General features: G+C 37.9%; 1 protein-coding gene across 9 annotated transcripts in view; it reads right to left on the reverse strand.

The window, feature by feature from the left end:
* ZFR (zinc finger RNA binding protein) overlaps positions 1 to 13,910 on the reverse strand; it is an 87,928-nt gene that overhangs the window by 36,104 nt on the left and 37,914 nt on the right. For 5 of the 9 annotated variants that reach the window (XR_010587328.1, XR_010587327.2, XM_045393575.2 and 2 more), the window contains 5 exons: positions 11,945 to 12,136; positions 11,142 to 11,433; positions 7,998 to 8,194; positions 5,540 to 5,659; positions 3,507 to 3,652 (listed from right to left, as the gene is read on the reverse strand). Coding sequence is in view for 6 of the 9 variants with exons in the window: in XM_045393575.2 (XP_045249510.1) it covers positions 3,507 to 3,652; positions 5,540 to 5,659; positions 7,998 to 8,194; positions 11,142 to 11,433; positions 11,945 to 12,136 (947 nt within the window). In the remaining 3 variants the exon portion in view is untranslated. The remainder of the gene's footprint in view (positions 1 to 3,506; positions 3,653 to 5,539; positions 5,660 to 7,997; positions 8,195 to 11,141; positions 11,434 to 11,944; positions 12,137 to 13,910) is intronic. The other 4 variants (XR_012413607.1, XM_073993269.1, XM_073993268.1 and 1 more) reach the window with 1 other exon arrangement.

Raw genomic sequence — 13,910 nt, forward strand, 5'->3', positions numbered from 1 at the left:
AACAGAAGAAACAAGTGTGCTTCCTGACTACCATTAAAGAAACTACCAATTTCCTCAGGTTGGGAATAAGCAGTGCTTTTTTTTTTTCTTTCTTAAATTGGCAGAGTCCCACTCTGTTGCCCAGTGCAGTGAGTGGCATGATCACCGGTCTCTACAGCCTTGACCTCCCACGATTAGGTGATCCTCCCACCTCAGCCTCCCAAGCAGATAGGAATACAGGCGTGCACCACCATGCCTGGCTAATTTTCCTATTTTTTGTAGAGATGGGGTCTTGCATGTTGCCTAGGCTGGTCTCAAACTCCTGGGCTCAAGTGATTGCCTGCCTTGGCCTCCCGAAGTGCTGGGATTACAGGCAGTGAGCCACCGTGCCCAGCCAGCAGTGCTTTTTAGGATCAACCAACTATGGACTGACAGAAACCATTCTTCTATCTATGCTATTTAGGTTTTGAGGAAAAAATGAATAAAATAGCTTAAAGGTTCTGGAAAATCCTATGCATTCCAGTTTCTAATAGTTTACTGTTGTTGCTAACAACGTTTAAGTCAAATGAGGGCAGGGACCTTTATCCATTGTTTACCAATTTGTGCTTACTACCTAATACAGTTCCTGGCACATTGTGGATGCTTAATAAATAGTTGATATTATCGGTGAAAGAGGAAAGCACTGTATAATCTAGCTATAGAGGAGAATTTCCAATATGTTACAAAGGCAGAAACTTCATAAAGGACAAAACTGATAAATGTATAAAAATCAAAACCAACACATACATAATAGTAAAAACTATTTAAAGGTAACCCATAAAAAAGGATTAATAACAATGTAAGAAATGTCTGTACAAATCAACAGGTAAGAAAAAAACAAGCAATTTACCACAAAAGAAGTATAAACAGCCAAGCATGAAAACAATTCAAAGTGAAACAAAACGGCTATCACATTTAATTGGTAGAGATTTTATTAAGCTGTAGCAGGGGTTCTCTAGGTGCGATCCAGGGCTCCAGTGGTCCCTGAGACCCTTTCAGGAGATCCATGGGGTTGAAATTATTTTTACAATAAGGCCAGGCGTGGTGGCTCATACACGTAATTCCAGCACTTTGGGAGACCGAGGCGGGCAGATCACTTGAGGCTAGGAGTTTGAGACCAGCCTGGTCAACCTGGTGAAACCCCATCCCTACTAAAAATGCAAAAAATCAGCCAGGTGTGGTGGCAGGTGCCTGTAATCCCAACTACTTGGGAGGCTGAGGCAAGAGAATCACTTAAACCCAGGAGGTAGAGGGTGCAGTGAGCCAAGATCGTGCCATTGCACTCCAGCCTGGGCAAGAGTGAGACTCTGTTTTTTTTAAAAAAAATTATTTTCATATTTTCATAATAAATACTAAGACACGTATTTGCTTTTTCATTCTCAAAGTGTACAGTGAAATTATCCAGAGGCAACATGTGTTATTCACCACATATGAACACAAAAGCAAACATGAGAATCTTGCTGCCTTCTCTAAAACTAGACATTAAAGAGATGTATAAAAATGGAAAACAGCGTAACTCTTTCTACTATTCTGTGGAAGAAATAGTTATTAATTTTTTTACTGTATTTTCTTGATTTATTTCATGTAATATTTAAACAAATATACATGTAACCATATTTCAAAAAATAAAACGTCATTTTAAAATGAATTAATAAATATTTAAATTTCTTAGTTTTTAATTTTGTTTTTTTGAGACGGAGTTTCGCTCTTGTTGCCCAGGCTGGAGTACAATGGCGTGATCTCGCCTCACCACAACCTCCTCCTCCTGGGTTCAAGCGAGTCTCCTGCCTCAGCTTCCTGAGTAGCTGGGATTACAGGCATGCACCACCACGGCTGGCTAATTTTGTATTTTTAGTAGAGACGGGAATTTCTCCATGTTGGTCAGGCTGGTCTTGAACTCCCGACCTCAGGTGACCCACCCGCTTCACCCTCCCAAAATGCTGGGATTACAGGCATGAGTAACTGTGCCCAGCCAGTTTTAATTTTTAATACAGTAAGTCTTGACAGATACAACCCACATAAGGACTCTTTGGAGTCCTTGATAACTGAGGATAAAGGATCCTGAGACCAAAAAGTTTGAGAACCACTGAGTTATGCTACCCAGTATAGGCAGACAGGTGAGTATCCTTCAAACATTTCTATTTCCAATATTCTATTATCAGCAGCAACTAACAATAATGTATGCACTGATATCGCCTCAATAGGTTCACATACTTGGTGAAAGAAACAAAAAACTGCCTCAAGGAGGGTCAATATATTAATAATTATAATAAGGAAATACTGGAAACTACCTAAATATCTAAACAATAACAACAAGGATTGGTTATAAAGAAAATTTTACATATGCACAAAAAATACTATGTCCTCATGAAAAACAAAATCCAAATTTAAAGTTGAAGATATGTAAATGAAAAAAGTGGATTATGAAAATATGTATACGGTATGTTTCTGCTAAAACTGTATTTTAAAAGTTGTACAAAAATATTCACAGTGGCAATATTCATAATAGCCAAAATGTGGAAACAAGTTGCATGTCCATCAACTAATGAACAAAAACACAAAATGTGGTACATAAGGATGTATTATTCAGCATCACTTAGTCATAAAAGAAAATGGAATACTGATACATGCCACGATCTGGATGAACCATGAAAACATTATGCTAAGTGAACGATGCCAGACACAAAAGACTGCATTAAGCTGATGCAAAAGTAATCGCAGTTTGTACCAAATGAATTTATTAATTCAAATCGCCATTTGGCACAAACCGCGATTACTTTTGCATTAACCTAATATGACTCCATTTATATGAAACCTCCAGAATAGGCAAATCTACAGAGACAGAAAGGGTAGAGGTTGTCTAGGGCTGGGGCTGGGGGAGATACTAGGTATGGGGGACACATGGAGAATTATTGTTAATGGGTTTGTGATTTCTTTTGAGGGTGATGAACTGTCTTAAATTGATTGTGGTGATTGTTGCACAACTCTGTAACTGTATAAGTTTAGAAGATATATTTCAATAAAACTTAACATTTATTTTATATCTTTTAATATGTGTATATATATATAAAAACAAATATTTGAAATATGTTTTCTCAATTCTCCTTCCCTATAGCCACTAAAGTTTCTTAATGGACATTATTAATGTGTAGAATCTATCAAATCTTATATTTCTATCAGGTAACGTATGTCTGTTTTGCTTGTTTGAAACCGAGGCACTTACTTATAAAATGAAATATTTCTTCATATGTTTAATTTATAAAAGATGCCAATTAAACATGTAACTCTAATACCAAGGTCACAGTAAAATATTAGTATAGCCAGTAACAATTTTAATGTATGTCTTCCCAGACCTAGGATCTTTCTTGAGTGAAAATTGAAAGTAAATAAATCTGGATTGCTTTGAATGGGAGTCATATCCCCAGAATGGCTAAGTTTTTAAGAAAGGTTGAACCACTTACGAGGCTATCAAAAGTTAAACGTATTACCTCATTTCCATTCTCCAACGCTCCTCTTCTTCTCGCCTTCGCCAGTACTCCTCCTTCTGCATTTGCTTCCTCATTTTCTCTTCTTGAATCTTTCTTGCTCGAATACTAGGCTTTACTTCTACTTGCAAATCTGGATTTACTTTTTTCTATTAATACAAATAAGACATTAAAAAAATAGCAGCCCCGAAACAATCTACGTGTATTTTTAATCATACAATTACACATATTCTTTAATCATGGAGGCTTTTAGTTTCAGTTTTAGTTTCACTACAGAGTAAAATCAATATAATTAAGGTGAATCAAAGATTCAAAATACATTAATAAAAATCATATAACTTAGTGCTGACAAACAAAAAGTCATGAAATCCTTAGAAAGACTAATGGATATTTAATTTTACTTTACATTTAACACTTGAACAACAAGGGTTTGAAGTGTATGAGTACACTTACATCTATGCTGCTGAGTTTCTTCTGCCTCTGCCTCCCCTGAGAGAGTAAGACCAACCCTCTTCTTCCTCAGCCTACTCAACTTGATGATGATGAGGATGAAGACCTTTATATGATGACCCACTTCCAGTTAATGAATAGTAAATATATTTTTTCACTGATTTTCTTAATAACATTTTCTTTTCTCTAGCTTACTTTAAGAATACAGTACACATGAGATACACATGACATACCAAATATGTATTAATATAACAATAACTTTATCAGTAAGGCTTCTGGTCAACAGTAGGTTTTTAGAAGTTTTTAGGGAGTCAAAAGTTATAAGCAGCCTGGAATCCCAGCACTTTGGGAGGCCAAGGCAGGCAGATCACTTGAGGCCAGGAGTTTGAGACTAGCCTGGCCAACATTGTGAAACCTCCTCTCTAGAAAAATACAAAAGTTAGCCAGGCATGGTGGCACGTGCCTGTAGTCCCAGCTACTTGGGAGGCTGCGGTGGGAGGATCCCTGGAGCCCGGGAGGTTGCAGTAAGCCATGTTCATGTCACTGTACTCCAGCCTGGGCATCAGAGCAAGGCCCCATCTCAAAAAAAAAAAAAAAAAAGTTATAGGCAAATTTATGACTGCATGAGGGGTCCCTGCCCTCCATGTTGTTCAAGGGTCAACTGTAACTGTTTATAAACAGATGACTCTAAATGTCTATGTTGGGGTTAAAAAGTTTCTTTTCATATTTAAGCACTACCCTTTTACAATGTTTTAATTTTCACCTCCTCTGTGTTTAAAACAGAAAACATGGATCTAGTACATTAATCCAGCCTAGTTAAAAACTTCAAATACAGGCCGGGCACAGTGGCTCACGCATGTAATCCCAGCACTTTGGGAGGCCAAGGAGGGTGGATCATGAGGTCAGGAGTTCAAGCTAAACTGGCCAACATGGCGAAACCCCATCTCTACTAAAAATACAAAAATTAGCTGGGCCTGGGGGCACATGCCTGTAAATCCCAGCTACTCGGGAGGCTGAAGCAGAAGAATTGCCTGAACAGGGACCCAGGAGGCAGAGGCTGCAGTGAGCCGAGATCATGCCACTGCACTCCAGCCTTGGCTACAGAGCGAGACTCCGTCTCAAAATAAAAAAAAAAACTTCAAATACAGTATTTGATTTATCTTAACATCTGAAGTGTATTCAATGAAGAATTCCTATGCTAAGATAAGTGAAGGGATTTTCCAACATATCAACTCATCTCGAAGTTCATTTTGATGGGAATTCTACCAAGATGAAGAAGGTAGATAAAGAGTTGAGACTTTTTTCAAACATTTTATGTGAATTAATTATCTTTATATGATTGCTTGGTCCAGGCAATGCTTCAGTTTTGCCACAATTACTAAAACTGATGAGAATGTTATGCTTATTTAAGTATAAAAATGGATAAATAAAAACCAAACATCCATCTGAGTCTGTCAACATGACATGCTAATCTTAGAATGGGACATCATGGACTTGGCAAGTTGTGTTTAGATGCTTTATTTTGCATATAAAATGCTCTTTTTTTTTCTTTTTTTAAAGAAGGTAATAGCTTAAATTTTACTCACTTTATATTGAAGTCTGTGTCTTCGCCCTTTTAAGTGCATCTCCTTAGCATTGGGATCATTAAAGCTGCACTCACATAATTTACAATGGAAGCGAATTACTTTTCCTTCATCGTTTCGTACCTTGGCATGGAAAAAAAATTCAAGAATCAAAACAGGAATGTCATAGTTGAAGATGGTATCATTCATAAACCCCCACATATTATTTGATGAAGCTGTACACAGTTAGAAAGAAGTGGCAATGTCTACTACTTTTTTTTCCGCAAGACGGAGTCTTGCTCTGTCACCCATGCTGGAGTGCAGTGGTTTGATCTCAGCTCACTGCAACCTCAGCCTCCTGGGTTCAAGCGATTCTCCCGCCTCAGCCACCCGAGTAGCTGGGATTACAGGCATGCACCACCATGCCCAGCTAATTTTTTTTTTATTTTTAGTAGAGACAGGGTTTCACTATGTTGGCCAGGCTGGTCTCAAACTCCTGACCTCGTGATCGGCTCACCTTGGCCTCCCAAAGTGCTGGGATTACAGGCATGAGCCACCGCGCCTGGCCTATTACTTTTTAAAAGCATAGAAACTGTAGAAATGGGAATGAAAAGTTGGAATTTTAGTATGCAAGATGTGGTAGCATATATTGGCTCTTATAACTATCTTTCAATTTAATATTTTTGTCTATATGTAAGCATTCACATTTAAATGTAGCCAGATGCCTTAAATTTTCTAATAGTTACTGAATAACTGCTGCTGGCCAAGTACTGTTCTTGAAAATGAAGATAAAGATGATTAATAGCATTATTTTGGTATACAAAATTTCTCAAAGCCCAAGGTTTTATAGTATGTAACTTTATGGAAAATTAACATGAATTTTTTTCTAACTGAACAGTTATAGGAGGACAAGTAAACCTGAGTCTTACTATGAACTCTATTATGAATATTAAGTTCAAATTGTGCAAGCTTTAAGAAATGTTCTGAGTGTAATTCTCTGAAGTTTAGGATTAAACAGTATCATAAAAAATTAAGGTGTTTTGGTTGAGAGCTTTTTTGAGATAACCAAATCTTACTCCTGTAAGAGATGAAACTTAAAAGTCAGAATTATTTCTGAACTACTTATAAATTCCATAACCCAGCTGTCCACCTTGTAAACAATTCAATATACAATTTTTCTTTTTCTTGTTTTCTTTTCTTTTTTGTGATACAGAGTCTCACTCTGTCGCCCAGGTTGGAGTACAGTTGTGTGATCTCGGCTCACTGCAACCTCCATCTCCCAGGTTCAAGTGATTCTTGTGCCTCAGCCTCCTGAGTAGTTAGGATTACAGGGGTGCACAACCACTGGCCTTGAACTCCTGGCCTCAAGTGATCCACCCACCTTGGCCTCCCAAAGTGCAACAATTACAGGTGTGAGCCATAGTGCCTGGCCATCAATATATAATTTTTCTTGATAGGAAAAAGGATGCAAGAACAAATATTTATTTAAAACCTACTAGGCCAGGTGCAGCGGCTCACGCCTGTAATCACAGCACTTTGGGAGGCTGGGGAGGGTGGATCATGAGGTCAGGAGTTCAAGACCAGCCTGGCCAACATAGTGAAACCCCACCAACTAAAAAAAAAACACAAAAATCAGCTGGGGGTGGTGGCATGCACCTGTAATCCCAGCTACTTGGGAGGCTGAGGCAGGAGAGTTGCTTGAACCCAGGAGGTAGAGGCGCAGTGAGCCATGACTGTGTCACTGCACTCCAGCCTGAGCGACAAGTCTCAAAACAAACAAACAAAAAACAAAAACAAAAACAAAACCCCTCCTAGATGCCAGATACCATGGCATCTACTCTTCACAACTTTGTTAAGGAATATTCCAATTTTATAGATATCGACACTGAAGCTCAAAAGATATATATGCTCTAAAGTCAAAGTAAATAGTAGTCATATGCCACTGTATGTCTTTCTGCTAACAGCAGGTATTTATCCAGTCTGCTCTGATATCCCTTCACTCCTTTATTTTACTGAGTTTACTTTAACTGTAAAACAGCAACAGTCTTCTACTCCACTTGAGAAACCAAATGAATATATTCTGTTAAATCAGCAAACTTAATTTTATCACAAAACTGACTATTCAAAAATAAATGTATTGGTTCTCTTCATCAACATTTTTGCTTCTCAGAACTTTTAAACTTTTATGATAGTTGAAGGATGTATTACAAGAATGCTTGCTAGTAAATAGAAAGTTACTTTACACACCACAGTGACAATATACAGGGAAAATAATACAAAAGTTAGCAAAAAAAATCATTGTGATGTCACTTAGCCAGGCTTAAAGGACATACTTTCTTGTAACAAAGATTCCTTTAATATCCTTTCATTAAGTAAGCTAAATCTAAAATAAAGTATATTCACTTTTACGTGTAACACACACTTGTAACGCACTTCTTCCCTTTATCCAATTTCACAGCAATGGTATTCTCAAATCAATTACCTCCTCCACATAATCATGGCCCACTGGCTGCACATCACTCTGTAAGGCAGCAAGAGATGCAGGTGTGACTGGTTCTGACACTGTGTCTTGCTTTACTTCAGGAATCTGCACAGCAGAAGTGACAGGAGTACTTTTAACACATTCAGTTCCTTTTATGTCTTCTGTTTTATTTCCTGTTGACTGCAGCTTATTACCACCTAGAAAAGCATCAAAAAGTTATAACAAATTTTAATTTCGTATAAACATAAACCTGATAAGACGAAAACTTCAGATAAAGTTCTTTTCTGCTAATAGTCAAAACTCCTATATGACATACAACAGATGAGAATTTTGAAGAACTACATAAACTACTTGGCTTTTTTTACCCTATTAGTGAAATACATTTCTGAATTTTTCTCTTTTCCATCTTGGAACACCCAACACCTTCCTCATCCCCCCTCAAAATGAATAGCAAGTACCTGAAATGGTAAGGACTAAGCCTAATTCATGTTTGTAGCCCGAGTTTCTTGGCAAGTGACTGAAATGAGTAGTATTTATTCCTTTAAAAAATGCTAACTTCCAGTTGGGTGTGGTGACTTATGCCCTATAATCCCAGCACTGTGGGAGGCAGAGGTAGGAGGATCACTTGAGCCCAGGAGTTTGAGCCCAGAAGTTTGAGACCAGCCTGGGCAACAAGGAAAACCTGGTCACTACAAAAATTAGCTGGACGCAATGGTGCACGCCTGTAGTCCTAGCTACTTGTGGGGCTGAGGTGGGAGGACTGCTTGAGCCTAAGAGGCAGAGGTTGCAGTGAGCTGAGATCGCATTACTGCACTCCAGACCTGGACAGACCCTGTCTCCAAAAAAAGTCGGGGGTAATGTCTAGGTCATGCCCTATAATTTAGAAAAATTAAAAAAAGGTAAGTTCAATGATTAGATCTCTTTGCAAACTTAGTCCAAATAAAGTTTCCCACTAGGGAAGGAAATAGAACCAATTTAGGTTTTATCATTGTTTATTTCCTCTAACTTACTGTCTACTGAAATGAGACATGAATTTACACTAAGAGTTATTTACAAAAGATTTTCTATTATTGTTCTAAACTGAACGTATGAAGAACCTCAGAAACTGATGCAGAAGTGACTATAAATGATAGTTTTCATTTTTATCATCAATTAAACTTAACACTTCAAGTAACTGTCTAAGAGAATACCATGTTAATTGTGAATCTCCTACTTTTAAACTTTTCTTTCAAAAATATTCTTAAGTATCTATGACAATCTGGATACTGCACTAAGTTCTGGTAATACAGCAAAGAGAAGACAATGTAGCTGCCTTTCAAGTGCCCAATTTACGGGACAATACAAATAACGATAATACAATGTGATAAGCACTACAATAAGTATGGACTGAATACTGTGGAAATTTAGAAGAAAGGAGCCACCGCCCTTTTACATGATCCAGTAAGGAAAGGTTTCACAAAGGGTGTGATATTTGAACTGGGATTTGAAAGAAGAATGAATATGAACTGGTCAGAAAGAAAAGAACGATGTTTAAAAAGAAAAAAATAGCATGTACATAAAAGCACAGCAACATGGTGTGAAAAAGGCTACGCTAAACTCAAGGAAGAGCCAGTAATTCAATATGAATTACTACATAGGTAGAAGGGATGAGTTATGAGGCTGGAAAGGTAGGCACGGGTCAGGTAATGATGGGCCTTATATGACAAATAAGGACTACAGATTTTATCCTATCACAGTGGAAGGCTGCTGAGCTGAAGACTAACACAATAGACACGTATTTTAATAAAATAACAAGAGTGTGGAGAATATGTTGAGATTGGGTACAGTAAGAAATAAAGCTCCAAGGAGACTTTTAAGGCCTAAAAAACAAGGTAATGGCAATGAAAAAGACAGGTTTTGTAGAAATACTATAGAGATAGAAACAAGACGACTAGGTAAACAGCTGGAGGAGGCAATAAATACGAAGAAATAATGTTAGTGAATTTTCCACTTGAGAAATCGACAATTTTATGACATTATTTCATGGTACTCTTCTCATGAATTAATGGGTTAGAATGAGACACACCGGGAGGCATCTACACAGCCATACAGAAGATGACCAGGGAATATTTAAAATGTGGCTGTCCAACTCAGGTGGGGGTTTTGAATTCACCGGAAAGATTTAAAAGTCACTGCCCACATGGGAATGAATGAGATCACCCATTAAGACTGGCAAACAGTGAGACGCGGGCCAGGGTTATAATCTTAGTAACACTACCATTTAATGAACACATAGGCAGGAGAACCAATAACAAAAACTGAGAAAGTGGTGGGTGGACATATAATTGAGAGACAGAGATGTATCTTAAGCCTAAAGGTACAGCAGTCAACTGTGTCAAGTATTAGGAGAGACACTAGGATGAAACTGAAAACTGGCCACTGGATTGGCAATTAGGTTTTTGGTGACTACTGAAAGCACCTTCAGAAAAAGGTAGAGTAGAAACACTACAGCAGACTGAGGATTGGGCAGGAAGTACAGAAGCAGACAAAGAATCAGGGCCATGGGTTGTGGTACATGCTTATAACCCAAGCACTTTGGAAGTTGAGGCGGGCAGCTCACTTGAGCTCAGGAGAATTCGAGATCAGTCTGGGCTACATAGTGAAACCTCATCTCTACCAAAAAAAAAAAAAAATTGGCTGTGTGTGGTGGTGCACGCCTATAGTCACAGCTACTCACGAGGCTGAGGTGGGCGGATCACTTGAGCCCTGGAGATTGAGGCTGCAGTGAGCCAAGATCATGCTACTGCACTCCAGCCTTGGTGACAGAGTGGGGGCTCTGTCTCAAAAATTAAACAAACAAACAAAAAAATCAATCAGGTTACTTTAAGATTACAGAAATGGGAAAGGGTCTTTGTGTGTGCAGATCTTTTTTTTTTTAAATGACTAGATTAAGACACAGATGTATCTGTATGACTGAAGGGAAGAAACCAGTAGACGATAGACTAAATATTAAAAATACACACACACGAGGCAGATATATGAAGAAACAAGGTCCCAGAGAGAAGGGAGGAGACAGGTCCAAGAACACAGGCAGAAGCGTTAGTGCTGCAATAGAGAAACACCACTTTGACAGAGTCAGCAGGGACAGAGAATATCAGTACTTGCCAACAAAATTTATTTTGGGGGTAGATGTTTTCTTGGCAGCCATATTCGTAGGCACTGCTGATACTTTAGTGTTAGATGTGCTATTAAGAGACGAGTTTCCTGTAGTCGTAAGACCCTTCATTGAAGATGTTGCAATTGATGATGTATTCACAGTACAATTGTTTGCTGCAATGCTTGAAGGAGAGGCAGTCGGCTTTGAAGCAGATACAGCTGTTGAAGAAGCAGCTTGGCTAACAACGTTTGGTTCTGTTGACGGAATGGGTTTACCAAGTTTTGTGTGTAACTTAACCACCTATAAAACAAAAGCACACTTATTTGTCAGGAAACTCAAATAGTAGATTTTGAAAAGTCTGCCTGGAACATTATAAAATGAAAATCTAAACCATGCTTTTCTTTGTTGTATTTTTTCTGCTATATGTTTTTGTATATACACACATATACAAAACTCATTACTTTCAAGGTAATCTCTGTGAAGCAAATATGGATACATATTCCATCTACTATTAGGTGAGGAAACGGAGGCAGAGAAAGATGAACAGACTTGGCTACATTAAAAATAATCACATGACAATTCCCAGTTAGTGAAATAAATGGTTTAGTTCAATTTAAAGAAAGGTCTCCAGTCTTTCCCTCTTTTAGCAATGATTATTTGATGTCACCTTTAGGTATTATTAGCACATAAGCAAGGCTTATAATGCACTTAAAAGTTTTCAAAATTTGAAGTTACCTTTACCTAACTCCCTTTGAAAAAGTAAAAGATAACAGAATCAAGACATAAGGGTGTGTGGGAAAAAAACACCTACTTTCTGATGCTTAGCACCACGAATGTGGGCAGCATATGCATCTGCTCCTGTACAAGACACATCGCAGAGCTCACAACGTAGCTGATTTTGAGTCCCACGAGTAGAATTGTTGCTGCTGCTGGTATTTTGTGAGGCTTTCAATGCAGCTTCTTTTTTTTTATGTTTCTGTCCTTCTAAATGTTCTTTATAAGTCTGTTTCAAATAAAAAGCAAACATTTTGCTTCACTAATTTTCTTTATACATAATTTAAGATTATTCAATTCTCAAGAAATCTCTAATACTCGTTTAAAAATGAGACCAAAACAAATTTAAATTGAAAAAGGGCATGTGGCATTCCTTGTATATGTGACATATTTATGGTTCTCTGTATCTTGTTTATCAAGAATAGTATCTAACACTGAGTTACAAAGTACCTTCATACATAGCCATAATATAAGGCAACGGTTTTCAGTTTTAAAAATTTATCTTTTGTTGCTTATATAAATGTTGGACAGAGGATAATACACGGTGATCATTTCATAAAGAAATTATATTTAGTCACAGGGTTAAGATGAGGCGGGGGAGATGTGCCTGTATCATTAGAAGAAAGGAAAAGTTACTGTATGGTAACAAGATTCTTTACAAACAGCTATGTTTATAAAACTGACTTTTCTAATTCAGAATACGTTTTGACATAGAATCTGTATTAGAATCCATGACCCCTAAAAGAAAGCTTATTTAAAATACATAAGGGCCAATATTGTACACACTTGCAAGCAAAAATAGTATTATAGTAATATTAGCCAATAAAATACTGAAATTATATATTAAAAATCATTGTGAATGCGGATGATTGAGGAAGGCAGTTAATTAAAATGAGAGGAAATTAGTAAGAACAACTAGACATTTCGTGAGTAGGACCAAATGGTTCCTCTCTCATACATTTATTTATTTATTTTTGAGATGTGTCTCACTCTGTTACACAGGCTTGAGTGCAGTGGCACAATCTTGGGTCACTGCAATCTCTGCCTCCCAGGCTTATGTGATCCTCCCACCTTAGACTCCTGAGTAGCTGGGACCACAGGTGCCTGCCACCATGCCTAGCTCATTTTTTATATTTTTGGTAAAGATGGGATTTTGCCATGTTGCCCAGGCTGGTCTCAAACTCTCTTTTTTAAAACTGCCTCTTAAAAGACAGTTGTAAACTGACAAATAATTAGCATAAAATTATATGTTCATCATACAATTTCAGAGCTGGATGGGACTTTCCTTTCATTATCTGCGGTGGCCTGAAATAGCTCCACCAAGCAGTCTAAGCCTCAATTATTTAGGCAAGTCCTTGTTACAGAAAAGCGAGGAAATAAAAGCCCAAAGAAGTTCAGGTCTCTAAATTGCCCAAGGTTACAAACTTAGTGGCAGAGCCAGGACTGCAATCTTGGCCCCCAAAAGCTGAATCAACTTATTCTTTTCCTTCTTATGTATACATCTAGAACTCTAATTCAATCTCAATGACATTTTTCGCTAAGGTTCATTAACCACCCCCTTAAGGCACTGATGACTTGCAGAAATACCTGTGGCCTGTTCTTTTTGTAACCACCCAGCACAGCAAAAACAGCCAGCCTCATATACACTAATTCCACCTGCTGCTGTTAACCTATCACCCAAGTGTCACGTTGTACACTTTCATATAAGCCAGGTAATAAATTTCTTATGTCCAAGTCTGGCACTCATGACACTAACCCCTCTGAACAGTCAACACAGAGTAGGAAATGCTCCTTAAATACTAAGATCGCCCACCATTCTTGTTCCCTTTCATGTTTACAGGTCCCTGCAAACATTTCCCACCTGTGCCACACCTGCCTCCCATCACCTCCTGCCAACTATGTAATCCACAACAAAACTATTTCCTGCCATACTCAAAACAGGGGAAAAGAGGGTTTTATATATCTAGCCACATATATTAAAATGTTCTGTAATTTGGTATAAC

The sequence above is a fragment of the Macaca fascicularis genome, chromosome 6 (genome assembly GCF_037993035.2).
Source record: "Macaca fascicularis isolate 582-1 chromosome 6, T2T-MFA8v1.1".
Classification (NCBI taxonomy): domain Eukaryota; kingdom Metazoa; phylum Chordata; class Mammalia; order Primates; family Cercopithecidae; genus Macaca; species Macaca fascicularis.